Source organism: Leuresthes tenuis, unplaced genomic scaffold (assembly GCF_036924035.1).
Source record: "Leuresthes tenuis unplaced genomic scaffold, fLeuTen1.0.hap1 SCAF_19, whole genome shotgun sequence".
NCBI classification, from domain to species: domain Eukaryota; kingdom Metazoa; phylum Chordata; class Actinopteri; order Atheriniformes; family Atherinopsidae; genus Leuresthes; species Leuresthes tenuis.
The window spans coordinates 33,312,621-33,335,192 of NW_027325373.1; the positions used below are offsets into that span (position 1 = coordinate 33,312,621).

At 40.5% G+C, this 22,572-nt stretch overlaps 2 protein-coding genes across 2 annotated transcripts in view; both read left to right on the forward strand.

The window, feature by feature from the left end:
- rasgrf2a (Ras protein-specific guanine nucleotide-releasing factor 2a) overlaps positions 1-2,180 on the forward strand; it is a 53,663-nt gene extending 51,483 nt beyond the window's left edge. Inside the window, exons 27-28 of the mRNA XM_072372402.1 lie at positions 106-174; positions 262-2,180. Coding sequence (XP_072228503.1) covers positions 106-174; positions 262-357 — 165 coding nt within the window. The 3' untranslated portion in view covers positions 358-2,180. The remainder of the gene's footprint in view (positions 1-105; positions 175-261) is intronic.
- A 2,089-nt stretch (positions 2,181-4,269) lies between these two features.
- LOC140276761 (SH3 and multiple ankyrin repeat domains protein 3-like) overlaps positions 4,270-22,572 on the forward strand; it is a 96,462-nt gene continuing 78,159 nt past the window's right edge. Inside the window, exon 1 of the mRNA XM_072371557.1 lies at positions 4,270-4,300. Coding sequence (XP_072227658.1) covers positions 4,270-4,300 — 31 coding nt within the window. The remainder of the gene's footprint in view (positions 4,301-22,572) is intronic.

The window sequence follows — 22,572 nt, forward strand, 5'->3', positions numbered from 1 at the left end:
CTAATAAAGTTCTATCTCCCTCTATATATTTTATTATTACTGGTCAGTGCAGTTTATTTTTAAATCACCCTCATCTTGCTTTCAACTCTGTCTCTGTTCTTTCAGATATCTCATATTATCCGGGAGATCCGTCAGTTCCAGCAAGCACCATACAGGATAGAGCACCAGCCCAAGGTCTGTCCCATGAGAAGCCTTTAAATCCACCATTTGTTTGTGAAAGTGATTAAAAATGGATAATATATCCATCTTATTTCCTTCCAGGTGACTCAGTTCCTCCTGGATAAGACATTAGTGATGGATGAAGATACGCTCTATGAGCTCTCACTCAAGATTGAGCCACGAGTACCACCTGGCTAATATTATACACACATGCATCATTTACATATCTTACAAGCCACAGTAATATTTTTCATGAAGAGAAGCCTGTTGCATAAAACAGTCAGTGTTCTTAGGAAACTCAGGAGAATACGTGCCTTGTAGTATGAAGATGTGAAGTATATTTAGTAAACAGACTGTATCACAGACACAGCTGACAGTCGCACTATCATGACTGTAGGTACATCCTTGAAAATGGCACCAGAACTTTGCTGCTATCACACTGTAAATATAAAGCAATCTGCCTCTGTAGACGAGCACATAAACACACTCAGAGGAGTTTCACATTATGTTCTTGTTCATGGTCTGATTAACCTATTTGGGGTTGACCCCCATTTCAACAGCTCTTTGCACCGTGTACAGTATTTGTATGACAGAACATCACCAGGCCCCAGGTTTGCTGTGTGGTTGTTTACAAGTGTATTTGATCATTTTTTTACACATTGTATGAGGGGACCTCGAAGCTGCAGTTTGAACCTCTTAGAATTGTAGCATTGCTGTGAAACGTGCTTCAACAAATTTTAATGTTATCAGTACTAAAATGATTGTAGCAGCAGTAACCAAACTGTAATTGTACATCGTGAAGTTCCCTCAAAACAGGGTAGGAAGTGCTGTTTAAGCAAAGGGACCTATAAGATTTACAAAATGAATAATTTTTATTTGACAACAGTTTCTTTTGTTCTATATGAGGGAGCAGGTATTTTTGAGGCATACAATTACATTCTTCCCAATGTTTTGAGAAGCTGAAAGAAATCTAAGCTTGGCTAGTTAGCATCTAGCTTTGTCCTGCTGTATATGTAACTTGTCCCCATTATGATTTGATTTATACACTGCTTTTTTCATCTGATATAAGAGATGTTGGAGCATTTTAATGGATTTGTCTAGAACAGGGGTCGGCAACCTTTAACACTCAAAGAGCCACTTGGACACGGTTTCCACAGAAAACACTGGGAGCCACAAATACCTTTTGACATCTAAAATGAAGATATTGTTTTTTTGCCTTTACGCTTTGTATAATTAATTATAGTGTGTTGTTTATGAAATCCATAAAGTGCTACAGAGAAAATGAAATTTTATTTATGTAATGAACACATTTTGAACATTTTGAACTCTTAAAAAAAATAATAATAAAAACAAACGCAGAGTTGAAGGTCTCTTTCTCACAGGGCTGTCAAGTCTCAGGCATTGAGCGTGAAAGTCATGCTTTTTGGTCTTTTGTCGCGCACTCCTGCCACACATTGTATTTCTCACGCTGAAAAAAAATTAGAATCTAAATTTCTCTGGCGCGCCACTATCGCTATGGAAACGGTAGGAAACAAGTAGTTTCCCATGAGTCTGAGCAGAGCAGTTATTAACAACAACACTAATAATAATATTATCAACCAGCCCGCCGAATGTCACTCTTGCCTGCATTCAAAACTTTAGAGCTTTGGTTTCTCACCACAAATTAGGCATACTGGTAAGCCACTCTTGTCAGACGTACTTGCAAATGAATCTGCCCAGGCATCATTAAATGTTCTATTTTCTTCAGATATTTTTCTTTTCTTACATTTTCTTACATTTCTCCATACTTACCTACCTGGGGTTGAAAGTCTCGATCAATGCACAGCGGTTTGACAGGCATATACCGGCTTTCAGCGAGTAAATGGTAAATGTATAGTACTTTTCTCATCTATATATATAACTACGTGCTTTCTAACCATTCATACACACATTCATACACTGATGGATACATCGGTAGGCAACGTGGGGTTCAATGTCTTGCCCAAGGACTCTTCAACATGTACCCCAGGGAAGTCGGAGTCAAACCACGACCTTCCGATTGATGGGCGAAAAATAATGAAAATAATAAAATATAATTTTATTTTGATATTTCAAGATCACAATAATCTTCCCATTTAGAAATAAAATATATAAAAAAAACACAAATAAAATACACTTTAATTGGATACTTTTATCCAAAATTTATTTTCCGAAGCCACACAGAGCACAGCATGGAGCCGCATGCAGGTTGCCGATCTCTGGTCAATCATTAGCTCTAAGGTTAGCTTTGACTGAGCTCTTTGAATGTTTTGTTTTTCCTCCAAAATTAGATATTACTGATTAGTAGTAACACATTTTATTCCCAAGATGTTGGATCATCTAAGTTGATTTTTCAGTTACAGAAAAACTTGGCTTAGCATCTTTAACTAGCTCAAGCACAGTCACAGCCTTTGGTTTTTATTTTTTGTTGTCCCCCCCCCCCCCAAATAATACCCATTTTGGTTTTGCTTTCTCCAAAATTAGATATTTCTGATTAATACACAACAAAACATAAAAAGCAGAAAGTCAGATCATGTATGTAATGCAATTTTGACTAAATATTTTGTTACTGTTTGGTTTTGCTGAACAGTATTCCTGTAGTGTTGGCCAAAATAATGAAGTCGTTAAAAATGTTGTACCCAAGATTTGGACAACTCAGAGCCTGAAGATCTCTCAGCAAGGCATTTATAATGATTTAATCGTGCACTTGCGAACACACTCCAAACTTGCAGGACATCAAATTACCACAATCAGCTGCCACACAATGAACCTGGGGTTATCAATCAGATACCTGCTTTTTCAGCAGGTAAATGACCCTTGTATACGCCTGCGTTTCTGTGTCATTTGGGACATGCTGGATTTCCTACATAGAGTACAGTTAAAAAATCAATTTTAACTTGGTACATACTGACAAATCTTTTTTTTTTGTGATGTTGATGCACACAGAAGATAGCTGGTTAGCTTGGTCTTTATTTCAGAATTTTTATATCTTTACTTACCTGATAAACATAAGGTTTATGTTACTGTAGTTCGTCATATCCTATTCATATGTTACAGAATCCTCTTCGTTTACAAAAATTCCCGTTGGTAAAATATGTTGTTTGCAGATTTTAGACATTATCTTGCTTGACAATCAAATCATGTCTTTTCAGTTTTTAATATTCATAATTTTGTACACAAACATTTATGATCGAGATTTTTTTTTAAGTAAATCGGCCTGAAAGACTTCTTACATTCTTAGAAAACTGTACTGTTAAATACATCTCTTTAACATTTGTCATTATTATTATTATTATATTCTTGTTAGTATGATAATTTTATTATATTTTAAACCCCATTGACAGGTAAACTAGTTATATCTTTGCACTAATGATTTATCAAGAATGTCAATAGATTCTAAAGTTGTTTATCAGATAATTCTTGTGGATCAGTTATTTTTTAGAATTATTTTGCCCCATTTCTGTTGTCAGAAATCTTCCAGCACTTGTTTGCATTAGTGTTTAAGATCAACACTTTCTTACACTGCTGTATACCTTGAAACTAAAGTTTTACTGTTGTATTTTTCCTTGCTTTCTTTGTGATTGACACTTTCCAGGCCTGAAAATAAAACTTAACAAAACAAGGATGTTGTTGTAAATTGCTGTTAATGCAGGTAAAGACTTCATGTTAAATAAGGACGTAGCCTCTTGATCTTTTGAGTAAAGCCTATTTTCGAAATGCTTTACACTGGCTATTGCAGTAGCAACCAGCAGGGGGCGACTCTTGTGGTTGCACTAAGAAATTTGCAATAAGTTAATGGTCGCAGTTGCTAGTTTATGTCATTTTGACAAACTGCTCCCAATGGGAGTGTGTTGGTTCTGGCTCCCGGTCACATCCTCTGTTCACATGTAACCTTTGGTCTTCGAAAGTCTTAAGATGTCAGTGGCTACAATGTTTCACTGAAGTAAATAGTGAATTGTAAAACACTGGATTATGTTAGGATGACTCTACAACAAATGCTTTTAGATTAAAGGAACTGCAGCCAATTCTAGTTCATATAACTACTTTTATAAGATCTTTTTTAGCTTCTACTTAAGAAGCTTTCCTTTCATGATGGGAACCATCTGTGATGCAGCTGCATACGGTATGATGATCAATCCAGACAACTTAATTGTGCTGTGACTGGTTGAATGTTCAAGCACGACTTCAGAACTTACTTTACATTACAAAGAAACTTGTAAACCTCTATTAAAAACTACTGTCAGAAAACAGCAGGTCTTAACTAAATTCTCTAAAAACTAAGTGGGGTGGACCAACAGTCCATCAGGCCTAGATGCAGAAGATTATTAAACTATCTGTTTTCCTGTCACTTCTTATCTGCGGTGTAAATGCAACCAGAATGCAGAGATGGTGCCATTCATTCCAGAACAGTGACACCCGAGAGGGTGCAGCCTTCCACAGCAGCTCTGAACATACTACGTCTTTCTATGCATCTTCTTGAACATTTTTTTCTGTGAAAACACAGATTTCTGTAACATTTTTGCGCTGGTTTGGATGCTGTGCTGCTGGAAGGACATCTCCTGGGAACCTGTTAAGAAAATTCTCCAAATGAGGCTCAGAGTAGCTGAAGTCAGTGCCCTCTCTGTCTTTAATTCATTTTAGCCTGTAGCTATCACACAATTTTTTCATCACTAAACCCTCGAGCATTCCCTTTTGGCAGTTGCGTGCACAGACTTTTTGGGCTGGGGCTGGGGCGTTACTGAGAATGTGAAGTGGCGCATTACTACAATTTGGTTGAATGAAGTGCAAGGTGTCAGGTTTTGGCCAGACATCAAATGGTAAATGGACTTGTACTTGTATAGCGCTTTTCTAGTCTAACTGACCACTCAAAGCGCTTCTAACACTACATGCCACATTCACCCACTCATACAGCACGTCTCATACCCTGATGGATACATCAAGAGGCAACGCCCAAAGAACAGGCAACAGGAGTAACAGCAGCAGCAATGGTGGTTCCCATTTATAATAAGACAATTTCAACATCAGATCATTTAAGTATATATGCAGTAGAATTATGTGCAATATTGATAGCAATTGAATGGATGGAGGGGGTGAGGGATAGGAGAATAGTTATATGTAGCGATTCATTTTCATCACTCTTAAGTATTAAAAGCGGAACAGCAAAAACACATCAGGAAATTTTATATGAAATACAGTTAAAAACATCCAGGTTAATGCAACAGGGGAGGGAAATAGTGTTCATGTGGGTACCAGCTCATGTAGGAATAAATGGAAATGAAAAAGCAGACAAAGCTGCTAAGGATGCAGTAAAGAAAGAGGTGGTGGAAATGAAAGTAAAATTATCAAAAACAGAAGGGAAAAGTTTAGTATGGAAAGAAATAAACAATCAGTGGAATCAATATTGGAAGAATCAGGAAAAAGGAAGACATTTATATAAATTACAAAGTGTAGCAGGAGAGGCAGGGTGTTATGGACAGAACAGAACAGAACAAGTAATTATTAGCAGGATAAGAATAGGTCATTGTAAACTGAATAATACACTTAAGATAATGGGGAAACATCCAACTGGGCAGTGTAGCTGTGGGGAGAAGGAAACAGTGGAACATGTGTTGATAGCATGTCCCAGATATGGAAGGGAGAGGGAAATAATAAAGATAGGGCTGCAGAGGGCAGGAATAACAGAATATAATTTGAAAAACATAGTAGAGTCTGCTAAGTTTAAGGAAGGGAGGAGAATAACAATAAGATTCTTGGTAAATACTGGAATAATTAAAAGAATATAGAAAAGAAGAAATAATAAGGAAAAAAAAGAGATAAATTTAGTCCAGTAGATGGCGGCATATGCAACACCAAGGATGCCAGCTGCCATTAAACATCAAAGAAGAAGAAGAAGAAGGAGGCAACGCCACGGCTTTGCTTCGCGGTAAGACGTATTGCATCACTTCCTGTTGCTTTGTGTGTGCACTGTGACATTTCTCGCTTATAGGGCGAAATAATCACCTTATTTCGCCCTATAATTCCTATAATTTACACATCTTGCATAGTTAACTCTATCCCATACTTGTTATATTCTAACGCTCACTCTTACAGATCTTTATTTTTTATTTTTCACTTTTTAGCGATGTGTCTGGTTCTCTAGCTTAGCATGGCTACCAGTTCTCTTCCTCTATCTCCTGCTTTCACCTGCTCCGTGTGTCAGATGTTTAGTTATTCCTCTGCCTCCTTTAGTGGTAATGGTACATGTAACAAATGTAGTCTTTTTGTAGTTTTGGAGGCAATGTTATCTGAATTGGAAGCTCGGCTCTGCACTGTTGAAAACCACCCGATAGCGAGCCAGGCCCCTTTAGTCAGTGCGGCGCCACCTAGCGTAGCTCGCTCTGTTAGTCGTCCCCGAGCAGATCCCGAGCAGCCGGGACTTAAGAGTGGCTGGGTGACTGTCAGGAAGAGGAGTCATAGTCCTAAAGTCAAGCCCGTGGTTCACCATCAACCTGTCCACGTTTCAAATAGATTTTCCCCACTCAGCGACACACCCGCTGATGACAAAACCCTGGTAATTGGCAGCTCTATAGTCAGAAACGTGGCATTAGCGACACCAGCGACCACAGTCAAATGTATTCCAGGGGCCAGAGCGGGCGACATAGAATCCTATTTAAAACTGCTGGCTAAGGATAAGCGTAAATACGGTAAAATAGTTATTCACGTCGGCGGTAATGACACCCGGTTACGCCAATCGGAGGTCACTAAAATTAATGCTGCATCGGTGTGTAATTTTGCCAAAACAATGTCGGACACCGTAGTTTTCTCTGGACCCCTGCCAAATCTGACCAGTGATGACATGTTCAGCCGCATGTCCTCATTCAATCGCTGGTTGTCTAGATGGTGTCCAGCAAACAACGTGGGCTACATAGATAATTGGCAATCTTTCTGGAGAAAACCTGGTCTGATGAGGAGAGACGGCATCCATCCCACTTTGGAAGGAGCGGCTCTCATTTCTAGAAATATGGACGAATTTATTAATTTATTAAAACATGACAACCCAGGTTTGAGACCAGGATGCAGAGTTGTAGTCTTACACACTTCTCTGCGGCTTCCCACCTGATGCTACCCCCCCCCCCCCTCTTGTGCAAAAAAAAGTTAAAACAAAAACTGTAACTGAACAAAAACATCAAACTATTAAATGTGGTTTGCTGAATATTAGATCTCTCCATTCGAAGTCTCTGTTAGTGAGTGATTTGATTTGTGATCATCAATTTGATATATTTTGTCTTACAGAAACCTGGCTGCAGCAGGAGGATCATGTTAGCATTAATGAATCAACTCCCTCTGACTATGTAAATGTTCACGTTCCTCGAACCACAGGCAGAGGAGGAGGAGTGGCAGCTATCTTCAGATCAGGGTTACTAATCAGTCCTAGACCCAAGATTAGTTTTATGTTTATGTTTATGTATTTAGCAGACGCTTTTATCCAAAGCGACTTACAAATGAAGATTTAACAAGCTATATAAAGCTAACAATAAACTACATAGAAGGAACCCACTAGTCTGACTATGTCAGAGGTGACAGAGTAGAGATAGGGTGTAGGCATAGAAAGAAGTGCAGAGATAGAGGGGGTAGGTAAGTGCAAGGTAAGTGCTAGGATAGGAGATGCTCTCTGAAGAGCTGGGTTTTCAAGAGCTTCTTGAAGATAGACAGGGACGCCCCTGTTCTGGTAGCACTCGGTAGGTCATTCCACCATCGTGGGACGACACATGAAAAGAGTTTGGATTGTCTTAGGCGTGGTGTAGGCACTGCTAGACGACAATCCTGGGACGAACGGAGGGACCGAGTTGTGACATAGGCCTTTGCAAGAGCATTCAAGTAGATGGGAGCCGTTCCATTTAGCACTTTGTAGGCTAACATCAGTGACTTGAATTTGATGCGGGCGGCTAAGGGTAGCCAGTGGAGTTCAATGAACAGAACAGAGGGGTGACGTGTGCTCTTTTAGGTTGATTGAAGACCAGACGCGCCGCCGCGTTCTGGATCATCTGCAGAGGTTTCACAGCACAGGCTGGGAGACCAGTTAGGAGAGCGTTGCAGTAGTCAAGGCGGGAGATGACCATGGCCTGCACCAGGAGCTGGGTGGCATGTTGGGTCAGGTATGGTCTGATCTTTCTTATGTTTAGTAATTCAAAGCGGCATGAACGAGCAACCGAGGTAACGTGATCTTTGAAGGTTAGTTGGTCATCAATCATGACACCCAAGTTTCTAGCAACCTTTGATGGAGCAAGAGATAGGGATTCGGTTTGGCTGTGTTGTATGGTTGGTTTGGCTGGAAAGACAAGTAGTTCAGTTTTTGGGAGGTTAAGTTTGAGATGATGGGCTTTCATCCATGCTGATATGTCAGAGAGACAGTCTGAGATTCGTGCTGAGACCGTGTGGTCATCAGGTGGAAATGACAGATAGAGCTGGGTATCATCAGCATAACATTGGTATGAGAAGCCATGTGATCGGATGATCTGTCCCAGTGAGTTGGTGTATATGGCAAAGAGAAGAGGTCCCAGTACTGAGCCTTGGGGGACCCCTGTGGCAAGGTGGTGCGCTGCAGAAGTGTGACCAAGCCAGGATACTTTGAAGGACCGACCAGTGAGGTACGATTCAAACCAGGAGTGTGCTCTCCCTGTGATGCCCATGCTTGAGAGCATGGACAAAAGAATACTGTGGTTGACAGTGTCAAATGCAGCCGATAAGTCGAGCAGGATAAGTACAGAGGACTTAGCTGTCGCTCTGGCTTCTTTTAAGGCTTCTGTCACAGCTAACAGAGCCATCTCGGTGGAGTGTCCACTTTTAAACCCAGATTGGTTTGGGTCAAGGAGGTTGTTATGAGAGAGGTAATCGTTGACCTGCTTAAAGACCGCCCTTTCAATGATTTTAGACAGAAACGGGAGGAGAGAGACCGGCCGATAATTCTCCACATGAGTTGGAGGGAGGGAAGGTTTCTTGAGCAGCGGTGTAACCTGAGCTTGTTTGAAAGTGGTAGGAAATGTGCCCGATGTCAGTGAAGCATTAATCACATGCGTGACTGCTGCAGTTACAGTAGGAGCAATGGATTGGAGAAGATTAGTAGGAACGGGGTCCAGCGGGCATGTAGTAGGACGGCTACATGTGAGAAGTTTAGACACACTGCTCTGAGTCAGAGGGGTAAATGAGGAAAATTATGCAGTAGGACTTCTGCATGCAGATTTTGTGGTAACAGGTTTGGTAAACTGTTTGCTTATAGCTGCCACTTTGTCAGTAAAAAATGAGGCGAAGGTGTCTGCTGTTAGATTGGTAGCAGGTGGCGGAGGCGGAGGATTAAGTAGAGTTTTGAAGGTGGAAAAAAGTTTCCGGGTGTCAGTAGTACTATGAATCTTGTTGATGTAGAAAGACTTTTTTGCATCAGTGACACTGGATGCGAATGATGACAGTAGCACCTGGAATTTAGCTAGATCTGCCGGATCTTTTGACTTTTGCCATTTCCTTTTGGCAGCTCTGAGATTGGTGCGCAACGCTTGGAGAGTATCATTAAGCCAGGGGTGAGACTGGGAGGATCGGGAGGGTTTGGTGGATAGAGGACACAGACTATCCAGAGATAAGCTCAGAGTAGAGCAAAGGGACTCCGTGGCATCATTAACCTGAAGGGAGGAGAATGTGCTGGAGGTTGGAAGAGCGGAGGCAACAACGGAGGAGAAGTGGGTGGGCGACAGGTTGCGGAGATTGCGGCGGAAGGAGACCATAGGGGTAGAAGCAGGTGGCTCAGGTGATCCTGAAACATCCCATAGTTAAGCTGCTATAGGCTTAGACTGCTGGGGGACCTTATCTGTCACACCTTTCCCCCTGTTTAATTTCTCAATTGATTTTATGTACATGTGACATTGTTATCAACTTGTTTCCCTGTTCCAACAGATATCCTTTGAATGGCGTCCCCCCCCCCCCCCTCTTTTCCCTCTGCCAGAGCACTATCATGCTCTAGGAGGAATGCAGGACCCACTGCACCAGTACATGGTCTGACAACAGGGCCAAGGAGTTCAACCAGATAACCATGGGCAGCGGTTGTTGAGCCTGTAGAGGCCTCTGTATCCTTCAGTGGATATGCAGAATACTACAACATGCTCCTTGACTGGAACATGGGCCCCAAGGTGAAACTGTTAAGTGCACAGGAGCCCAAAGGGTCACGTCATCAGTAGTGACACTGACCAGGGCAATATTGCAGTACTCAAGAATAAGAGATGGCAGAAATTAAAAGTTGATGGTTTTATTCCAAGTAAATAAAATGCATCTTAAGCCACTGCCAGGACAGTCTGGTTGCCGCATCCGCCATGACCGTCTGGTTGCCGCTGGACGCATCCGCCATGACCGTCTGGTTGCCGCTGGACGCATCCGCCATGACCGTCTGGTTGCCGCTGGTTTGCCTGCTTCAAACACCAAATGAAGATGTCCCCACACCACAGAAATTTTATTTAATTTTTTTTATGTAAATATGAAGAGCTGCTTTGAATGAAACAGTCACATAATTTCTAAGTATTAAATTCTTCTGCTGTAAGAGGCCAGGACAAATGTTCAGGTGGTCACAGAACTTGCTCACCTTCAACATTTTTCACCAACATGGAAGCCATCGACTTAAGAAGGCCAAGGTTTGTCTTGGGAGAAACATCATTGGATGACCAGTCTGTAAGGAAACCAAGGAGTTCTTGTCAGAAAGAAGCTCAAAAGAGCTTATGCTATTGATCTGACCATTTTGATTCCTCTGCAGCACATAAGATCTTCCATTTGTTCCAACAACTGGCAAACACCAGCCTATGGACAGATAATTCATTAAAGTTTCTGCTACTTAATGGAACAACATATATAACCTCACTCTGACACATCAGATTACCATAAAACCCATTGCAACCAAAAAATAATTATACAAGGGAAATATATATATTTATAATCAAGAACACTAAAACACAAACCTCTGGCTAACCATATTGTCAGACCGCAAATTATCTGGACCCAAACAGCTCCCATTGCTTCAGTTTAAACACAAAAATGCAACAGGCAAGTTTTAAAAAGTTCATCATGCAGGTATCTCAGCTGTACCTCATAGGTCTAATTGGCTTTCAACTCAGAGAAGACATGCAGGATTCGATGTACCTTGGAATTTGGAAATTGGGACTCATAATCATGTAATTTATCATATTTGTTTCACAAAGTGGGTAAAGAAATCACAGCAACCTTTGCTTTGCTGCTTTGTTATAAAGAACAAACAATTATGTAGTTGATTAAACTGAAGAAAATATTTTATTTGAATGAGGCATAAAGTACTTTTATGCCTTATTAAATCAATAATGAAAGAAAGCTTTAATATTTAACTTTTTAGTTAAAAGATAAGTGAAGAGATAATGGAGTATATCTAATCAACTTAAAGTGGTGTTTTCTTTGATTTCCCAGTTGTTATTGAATGCAGCATCAGGTTTTCCTGTGACAGACTTACCTATAATTCCCATAATACTTGATTCCAGGTGCTTTTTCTGTGTGCAAGTGAGTTTAACACAATAAAGAAACAAGGTTTGTCCTTAAAAGATACCTAAGAAATAGTTGCATTACTGTGGTAAAAGCTCTCCAATCTCATAAATACCTTATACAGTAACTGTGAATTTAGGGAATTGTTAGATCAGAACTAGGACATGTTCTTGATAAATACTTTACTTCTCTGCTAAATTGCTTCTTATGTCTTTTCGTCAAAAAATTAAAATAAGACCAAATGTTTGTAATGAATCTAGAAAAATTCAAATGAATCCTCTGTGAATCACGATTTGGTGTTTTGTTTTTGTTTTTTTTCACTGAATCACAATGAAAATTTGAGATATTTCACAATGAAAATATAGTTTAGCAGAAGCCTGTGTAAAAAGTCACGCTCAGCTGTCTTCATCTGGAGAAAATGTTGGTTGTCGTAAAGAGTGGAACCAGAATTGGCAACTTTTAATGAAAGAAATTTGTTCTTTAAATTAAATTTAATATATTCACACCCACCTGTGCTCTAATTCAAGTGTTCAGATGCCCCAAATAACCAATAAATTACAGTTTTGTATCATAAAGTTTTTTCCAAATAGATGTGGATCACTTAACTTTGTCTGAGAATCATTGATCAGGTCAAAAATAAATTTCTTAATGCCAGCTTTTCAAACAGCTCCAACACTTGGCATTCCAGATCCTCATAAACCTTTCATACAGGCAGTTGATGAGAAGCATGGTTGTATGACATCTGTTCTTATGCAGGAACATGGGGGCAGGCAAAGGCCAGTGGCGTTTTTCTCAGCAAAATTGGACTCTGTGGCTGCTGGCCTGCCTGGTTGTCTTCTTGCTGTTGCAGCTGCAGAGAAAGCTGTCCCGGCCTCACGTGATATTGTAGGCTACACTAATTTGACTGTTTTGGTTCCTCAGTAATGCAACAACTAAAGTACTGCTGACAGAAATAATTCCTAGATGGGGCATTCTAGAGAAGATCAGCAGTGATAATGGCAGAGACTTTGTAAACACAGCATTGACTGAGGTTGGTAAGTTCCTTGGATTAAGCTTGCACACACATTGTGCTTATCATCCACAGAGTGGAGGTGATGCGGAAAGAGAAAGTGGTACATTAAAGACCAAGTTAGCCAAATGTTGTGACGAAACGGGTCTGCCATGGACAAAAGCATTACCTATTGTGCTCACCTTTATGAGGATGAGAATCAGAGATCGAGTGAATCTCAGCCCATTTGAAATTTTATTTGGCAGACCTCCTAACCTGGGATTGGGACCTGTAACCAGACCCCTCCCTTCCACAACTGTTTGTGATGATGATCTCAAGTTTCACAGACAGGGAAAGCAGCCCTTCCAGCCACAGCAGACACACCTCTGCACCCACTCCAACCAGGTGACTGGGTAGTGGTGAAGGAACTTCGCAGGAAACACTGGAAGTTCAAAAGTTGGTAAGGCCCGTTCCAGGTGCTACTGGTCACTTACACAGCTGTTAAAGTCGCAGTGAGAGCAACCTGGATTCATGCCAGTCACTGTAAGAAGACTTAACACCCTGACATACATCAGCCTAACCATCACGCCCGGAAGGACGAAAAGAGTCAGCAGTAAAAGCTGTACTCCACCAATGTGTTAAGTGCTAGTAACTTCTGACACTGAAGATTGAAACATCCTTACTGAGACCTGCAATGAAGCGACGTGGTGATCACACGTGTGAACCATGGCAGAAACTGTTTGTTATTTGTATTTTCTTATTTAAAACCAGCATGTGCACATTTTATCTTGATTTCACAGGAAGAAGAAAAGAGAACTCTCCCCGGGGCTCCCGCCATCTCCTCCGGGTTTGTTTGCGTTACTGCACTGGACACCTCGTGGCGCCTATCTCTGCCACTCCAGGTTTGGGCATCTGAAACCGACTCCCTTAGGGTACCACTAATTAAAGTGTATCAAATTGGTCTTGTATGCCTTTTTCTTTCAGTGCAACTGGAAAAAGAAGTGGAAGTTAAGGCGTCAAATGGCAGCGCTAGATTAAATAACCTCATGACGGCACTGAAAGGCCTCTTTCCTCTCCAGCGGCAACCGGACTGTCCTGGCGGATGCGTCCAGCGGCAACCGGACTGTCCTGGCGGATGCGTCCAGCGGCAACCAGACTGTCCTGGCGCATGCGTCCAGCGGCAACCAGACTGTCCTGGCGGTGGCTTAAGATGCATTTTATTTATTTGGAATAAAACCATCAACTTTTAATTTCTGCCTTCTCTTATTCTTGAGTACTGCAATATTGGCCTGGTAAGTGTCATTACTGATGACGTGACCCTTTGAGCTCCTGTGCACTTAACAGTTTCACCTTGGCTCCATCTTCCAGTCAAGGAGCATGTTGTAGTATTCTGCATATCCACTGAAGGATACACAGACCTCTACAGGCTGAACAACAGCTTCCATGGGTATCTGGTTAAACTCCTTGGCCCTGCCACTGGTCCTGCGTTCCTCCAAGAGCATGGCCTTGTGGCCAGGGTATGCAGACAATTCCTGGAGGAATTTATACCATTGAATGGGGGGCCCAATACTTAGCTGACCTAAATCCAAACTTCTAGGACGTCTTGGTTAAACTGACAGTTGGGTTGCATCTGACTGTCCAGAAGTTCAGTGATGCTCTTTTCCACATTTAGGATAAATGTCCCTTCAGGGCACAGTCTGTTGATCAATGCATGCAATCATGTGGGGGCCACTTGGTATCATTTTGAGTTGCTACAATGACCCTTTTGCCCTTTTCACATGATAGGGGTGTCTTTGAATTCAGTCTGCGTTGTTCATTTCCACCAATTGTGGTGTCCTTTCATCCTTCACACATTACCTGGATATGCAGTATGATTTTTATTTATTTTTCCACTGAGATCTGTTTTCAAAGTCGACCTATATCCAATCTCCCTTTTTTGTCTAAAGTTCTTGAAAAAATAGTTGCAGTTCAACTTTAATCATTGACATAGAAAAAAATCTCTTTGAAGAGTTTCAGTCAGGATTCAGAGTGCATCATAGCACAGAAAAAGCACTGGTAAAAGTTACCAATGATCTCCTCTTAGCCTCTGATAGCGGACTTGTTTCTGTACTTGTCCTGTTGGATCTCAGTGCTGCATTTGATACGATCGATCACAGCATTCTGTTACAGAGACTTGAACATGTTGTTGGGATTAACACACAATCATTGCAAATATTTATGATTTTATGAGCTACTTGACTTAATTTGAATTTCCCTGACTTGGGGATGAATAAAGTATTTTTCTATTCTATTCTATTCTAGCCACCTAAAAATCACTTTTATTTTAAGGCTTAAAAGTCCACTTTCAAAATGGGACTTTCAAAGTTATATCTAATTAGATATAATGCAAGTTTGGGAGACTGGACTGAAGAGAAGTTTTGGTACAATCTGTTGGTTTCTTAGTCAGGAAATTGTTTTTGAATTGGCTCTGTGTGAATGAATTGGATTCATTTTTAAATTAATTAATTGGAATATGATTACAATGAATTGAACTCAAATTGAACTGAATTGGATTATATCATTGAAATGCCCTGAGATGACATTTTTTGTAATTTTTTGTAATTTGGTGTTATATAAACAAAACTGAATGGAATTGCAGGAAAAACATATCAAATGTGGAAAAAGGCTTATCTTGGAAACATTTTAATAACTGACATTACTCTGTCTTGGTAAACACTGCTGGTGGGAAACATTACACTGGTTGCTGAAAAACTGTCAGAAGTGGACCTTCCAATGTGACAGTGACATGAAGTATTCAGCTGAAGTCGTCAAGTGATTAACAGAGAACAAAAATCATCATTCTGGAATCCAGACTTCAATTCCATCCAGAATCAGTGGTTGGAATCACAGACCAGAAGAGAGACAAAACAGAGGCCTTCAAATTTGCAGATCATCACAGAATAAGGTCCAATTTTCCAGTGGAGGCATGAAGAAAGCAGTTGTGAGTTATGGTATAACATACAATTAATGCATTAAAACTGACCTGGACAATAATATTTTGAGATTTCACAGAAAAAAAGTTTAAAAATGTATAATCATAAAACTGAACAAGAGCGCAAAACAACACACAAGATGGTGGCTGAGAACGGACCGCCATTGCTCTTTTTTAGTCTTATCACTAAATTGTGATGTCATCACCGATGTTGTTTGACTTCACAAATGTTATATAGGCCAGACATTTTCACTCCTTTTTCACAGTTCGTCAGGAGTTTATCTGAAGAAACACGTCCAGTTTTGGAAATTTGAAAGTCACAGTAAACGATTTTCACATCGCCTAAAAAAACAACACTTTATTACTATCTTAAATAGTCATTTTGACAAGCTCTTAAAAACAACGGTTTGACAAAATGAGTCAAACCAAGATATCATCTGCTCAACTTCAGTGGTGTGACATGGTAGACGACGATTTACCTGAGGATTTCTACACATATACCATTACTTTTGGCGATAATGAAAGTTATGAGGAACCCTCCAACAGATCAGAAATTTTAACATCAAGCTCAGAAATTGAGCTGTTGGAAAAGGAACAATCCCAGGTCTCTGCTGCGGCTGTGACTCCTCATTCCGAGGACGTCCAGCTTGTGCAGGATCATCCCCAGGCCTCCAAAGTTCGTTGCGTCACCTGGAAGTTTCCAATTTCACAAACCGAGGAGATTCCCTCTAATGCCTCTGCTGCCGACGAAGATTATGGATCAGAGAAATTACAGGAATCTTACCAACATAATAAGGACAAGATCAACTATTTATACCATCGGATGGATATTGTCAGGACTAAGCTGCTGAAAAAGAATTTCTTTCTAACATGAGAAAAAGACAGAAGAGTCGCAGCAGAGAATAGCTGCTCCATTTCTGAGGAAAAACTGAAGGACCTGGAAAACAGTTTGACATGTGAGCGTCATCTCCCTGAAAAGTGTGAGCAGGAGCTCAAGGAATGCAATGAAGTCATTGCAGAATTTTGTGAAACCACCAGTATCTGAAACTGAATATCAGTCAGTTGTGAAAGAGGTAGAGAGCTTGAAAGAACAACTCAAAGAAAAGACTGCCTCCAATATTGCTCTTGCCTCCAAACTAAAGGCACAGGAGGAGGCAACAAAGACACAGGAAAAGAAGGTGGCAGAACTTATGAAGGCTGTATTTCTATCAACAAAAGTGGGGGCAGAGGTCTTCGGATGCAAGTGGGTGTGAATATCCCACCATACAAGTATGCTGGAGAGGAAGCTGTGAATGGCCGACCATAGTAAAAAGCGGGTGAGAAAAGGTGCGAATGTCCAACCTTACATCATCAAAACAGGGAGCGGAGGTGTTTGGCTGCGACAAGGTGTGAATGTCCACCCATAATTAATGAAAAGCGGGCAACAAGTAGGTTCGAATGCCCAACCATACATCATCAAAAGCAGGAGTGGATGTGTTCGGCTACAAGAAGGTTTGAATGTCCGACCATAGTTTGTAAAAAGCGGGTAAGAAAAGGTTTGAATGCCCGAACATACACCATCAAAAGAGGGAGCGGAGGTGTTCCGCTGTAAGAAGGTGTGAATGTCCGACCATAGTTGGTAAAATGCAGATAAGAAAAGGTTAAAATACCCGACTATACACAATCAATAGCGGAAGCGGAGTTGTTCGGCTACAAGAAGGTGTGAAAGTCCGACCATGGTTTGTAAAAAGCGGGTAAGAAAAGGTTCGAATGCCCGAATATATACCATCAAATGTGGAAGCGGAGGTGTTCGGCTGCAAGAAGGTGTGAACGTCCGACCAAAGTTTGTAAAAAGCAGTTAAGAAAAGGTTCGAATATCCAACCAAACATAATCAAAAGCGGGAGCAGAGCTGTTCGACTGCAAGTAGGTGTGAATGTCAGATCATAATTTGCAAAAAGCTGATGACAAAGGGTGAGAATGCCCGACTATACACCATCAAATGCGGGAGCGGAAGTGTTTGGCTGCAAGAAGGTGTGAATGTCCGACCATAATTGCTGAAAAATGTGTTAGAAAAGACTAGAATGCCGGACAATACATCATCAAAAGCGTGAGAGGTGGTGTTCGGCTGCAAGTAGGTGTGAATGTCCAGCCATAATTACTCATAAACGTGTAAGAAAAGGTAGTATTGCCAGACCACACATGATCAAAACAGGGAGCGGAGGTGGTTCAGCTGCAAGGTGTGAATGTCTGACTAAAGTTTGTAAAAAGCGGGTAAGACAAGGTGCGAATGCCCGACAATGTATGATCAAAAGAGGGAGCGGAGGTTTTCGGCTGCAAGGTCTGAATGTCCAACCATAATTTGTAAAAACCGGGGAAGAAAAGGCTCGAAAGCCCGACTATACACCATCAAAAGCGGGAGCGGAGGTGTTCAGCTGCAAGAAGGTCTGAATGTCCACCAATAATTACTGAAAAATGTGTTAGAAAAGGTGCGAATGCCCAACCATACATCATCAAAAGCAGGAGTGGATGTTTTCGGCTGCAAGAAGGTCTGAATGTCCACCCAGAATTCCTGAAAAATGGGTAATAAAAAGGGTGCTAATAACCAACCATACATCATCAAAAGCAGGAGTGGATGTGTTCGGCTACAAGAAGATTTGTATGTCCGAGCATAGTTTGTAAAAAGCGGGTAAGAAAAGGTTCGAATGCCCGAACATACACCATCAAAAGAGGGAGCGGAGGTGTTCCGTTGTACGAAGGTGTGAATGTCCGATCATAGTTGGTAAAAAGCGGCTAAGAAAAGGTTAAGATACCCGACTGTACAAAATCAATAGCGGGAGCGGAGTTGTTCGGCTACAAGAAGGTCTGAAAGTCCGACCATGGTTTGTAAAAAGCGGGTAAGAAAAGTCTCGAATGCCCAACTATACACGATCAAATGCGGGAGAGGAGGTGTTCGTCTGTGAGTAGGTTTTAATGTCCGACCATAATTGCTGAAAAATGTGTTTGAAAAGGGAAGAATGCCGGACCATACATCATCAAAAGCGGGAGAGGTGGTGTTCGGCTGCAAGAAGGTGTGAATGTCCAACCATAATTTGTAAAAACCGGGGAAGAAAAGGCTCGAAAGCCAGACTATACACCATCAAATGTGGCAGCAGAGGTGTTCGGCTGTAAGAAGGTCTGAATGTCCACCCATATTTACTGAAAAATGTGTAAGAAAAGGTGCGGATGCCCAACCATACATCATCAAAAGCGGGAGTGGATGTGTTCGGCTACAAGGTTTGAATGTCCGACTATAGTTTGTAAAAAGCGGGTAAGGAAAGGTTTGAATGCCCAAACATACACCATCAAAAGAGGGAGCGGAGGAGCTCCGCTGTAAGACGGTCTGAATGTCCATCAATAATTGCGAAAGAAAGTTTTCGAATATCAAACCGCACATGATCATAAGAGAGAAGGTGTTCGACGGCAAGTAGGTGTGAATGTCAGATCATAATTTGTAAAAAGCGGGTAAGAAAAGGTAAGAATGCCCAACCATAAATTATCAAAAGCGGCAGCAGAGATGTTCAGCTGGTATTTATCAATGTCTAGATAGATGTCAACAAAAAACAACGTTTTACTTTGCAGTAAAAGAAAGAGCAAATCTAAAGTTTCAGGAATCCGAGTATAAGCTTGCTTTCTGTTCTGCACGATTTCGGATTTTGCTATAAAATGAATTCCTTCACTCAAATTAAATTAAAACTGCTTTGTCCTTCCATATTTATCAATGTCGAGATAGATTTAAACAAAAAACGTTGTACTTTGCAATATAAGAAAGAGCAACACTGAAGGATCAGGAATCCGTGAATAAGCTTTTCATGAGTTCTGCATGTGTTGGGATTTTGTTTTAAAATGAATTTCTTCACTCAAACTATGTTAAAACTGCTTTGTCCTTCATATGTACCCATTTCTACATATAATTCAAGCATAAACTTCCTCATATTACCCTGAATGAGAAAGAACCACACATGTGATTAAGCCATACGCCCCTTTTGAGGAGTTCTGCATGATTTGGGATTTTATCTATAAAATTAATTCCTTCACTCAAACTATGTTAAAACTGCTTTGTCCTTCATATTTACCATGTCTAGAAAGATTTAAACAAAAAAAAACAACGTTGTACTTTGCAGTAAAAGAAAGAGCAAATCTAAAGTTTCAGGAATCCGAGAATAAGCTTACTTTCATGAGTTCTTCACGATTTCGGATTTTGCTATAAAATGAATTCCTTTACTCTAACTAAATTAAAACTGCTAAACCGCTAATCTGTTACATGTAAGGCAGATGTCAAATTCACCGAAATAGGATCTCAGGGTATTCGGCCAATCGAGCTGTAGCAGCTTCGGTAAAAGAGTATAAGTTGAAGAGTTTGTGAATAAAGGTGTGCGCACACATAGTGAGCTGTAGGAAAATAGGCAGGGAGCAATGCCGGCTGGGGTATATGTTCTTGTATGTTGTCTGACTGTTTGATTTGAATGTGTTGTGTAAGTGTCCTGTTGAATGTTACATGTTTGGGCTTTGACACGCTTCACTGTGGTTGTTAACTGTGTGGTGTGTCCTGAAATGTTATATGTTTGGGCTGTGTGACATGCTTAATGCTTGTCTGTAGCTACCCACTTATTCATATATAGCAACTGACAACATAAGAAGTCCGGACATACTTTGATAGAGTAGTTGTAGAAGTATCCTTATTGATAATAGATAAACTAATTCATAGTGATAGAACAGTAGATGAACAGGTGCCTGCATATGTCTCACGGAAATAAAATGGGTGTATGATTGCTGACGGCAGAGCAATACTGCCAAACTTATGAGTTCTTGTGGCAAACTTGATTCAGTGTCTTGACGTGTATACGCTGTTTCGCTGACTTGATTGTCACAAGAAACAAAGTGTGTTTGATAAGATCCGACCATTTTATTACGGGAGGATCAGTATGTATGGATTCTGATGTGACTGATAAACCCATTCGTATCGTAAGCATAATCTAATACGTGAGACAACGCCCTGGCACACAATCCAAAAAAAAAAAGAGAGAGCGGTTTTGTGTCCCCACAGTCCATAATATAGAAAAGAGAGAAAAAAGCCTTTCTGATTTGGTGTGTGTGCTCACAGTGCAGAGTGTAGAGAAAAGAGAGAAAAGAAAGCCGTTTTGGTGTCACGGGTGTTGTGACTTACACACACATATTTCGGAATTGAGAAAGGAAATTATTTTAGAGGAAGCACTAGAGTTTAGATCCCACATTCGTTGACAGGCATTCATTTATTTTTTCTTTTAATCAGTTTTAAAGTGAATACTAACTGAGAAATGAAAAAGGTGAAGATTTTAGAAGCTTGGTTCAAGAGCAAAACTTGGTTTATGATCAGCTGAGTCTATAAACAGAACAGCAAAGGGCTTCATCGAACATTTAAAAAAGATTCAGATTGTTAGAATATCCAGAATTTATAGGAATGGTTGTGATTACTCTTATTTTCTAGAATGGAAATAACTGCATCATGTCTGTTTTATGAATTTAAGGGGCTAAAAAGTTTTGTTCTCGTTTTTCTATGATTAACCGAATGTATGTGAGAGTGCAAACAGACAGAAGGGTTACGGCCAAGCACTGGACCTTCCAAAAAAGATGAGACAGACTGGACCCGTGCCATACTAGTTAAGACCTGCCTGTGGATAACAGGTTCTTTAAACTCTCACACACACAAACTCACACACACGTTCGCACACATACACCCATACATTCTTGAGCTTGCTGCAAGATTAAACCTTTGCATTAACTGACTCCAGAAACTCTGAGTCTCATTGAGAGAATTTTCTCAACAATTGGGTCCTCAAACCAGATCTCGACGTTTTTTCCGCCGTCCAGGGTCGGAGCTGAAACCGTGCACGGGGGAGTCCAGTACTTCTAATGAAAGACCCCCTGCTGAATTGCGGTAATTAGGGGCCAGTGTCCACTGAAAGGGGGAAAAAGTGACGAGATCGTATTTTTGAATCAATGGCCAGAAGCCACTGGCAGTGCAGGCATCAACAATTATGGTGTTATTTCACCCATTAACACTTAAGGTACCTCATGCAGTGGCTGTGATATGGTTACTTAACAAAATATCTTTACCAGACATCTCTCCTACATAACTGTTCTTCTTTCACAGCCACACCTTGTTGTCGAGAGATGTGCTACACTTAATCCATCCACACTGCTACCTACCCCACAGATGGAAAGCCTCATGATTGCATGTCAGAAATAACCATCAGTGTTTTACCCAGGCCAGACTTAACTGATATACGTTATGAAAATGCAGAAATAACTATATTTATTCGACAGGTCATGCAAAAAACCCTGATGGCACAAATGCTACAGGATTTGCAGTAGTAACAGAAACTGAAGTTTTCTTAAAACAACCACTACCAAAAAATTACTCTGTTCAAGCAGTCGAATTGGTAGCTTTAACTGAAGCTTGTAAATTAAATAACAAAAAGGTTGTTAACGTTTACACTGACAGTCAGTATGCCTTCTCAACTGTACATGTGTTAACACAGCATTGGAAAAACAGGTATGTTGACATCCACAGCTAAATGTATAAACTACAAATATTTTAGCATTATTAGATGTTATTCAATTGCCATCTACAATAGACTCGTATGAATGACCGGAAGGAAAACCATACTGCCAAAGAATTTGTTTAAATATGCTGCAGTATTGAGCCATGGACCATGTCATGTCTCAACAGGAGGGATGGAAGCAATAATGAACAAGGTTTTTACAGCATATGGTTTTACTAATTATTGAAATATTTTTTTTAGAATAAATAAATGAATAAAGTTTTGTCTAGCAGGTCAAATATGTGCAAAATACAATCCACAGGTCAATCTAAGACCAAAACGAAGATAATTCCCTAAGCCAGTATATCTTTTTCAA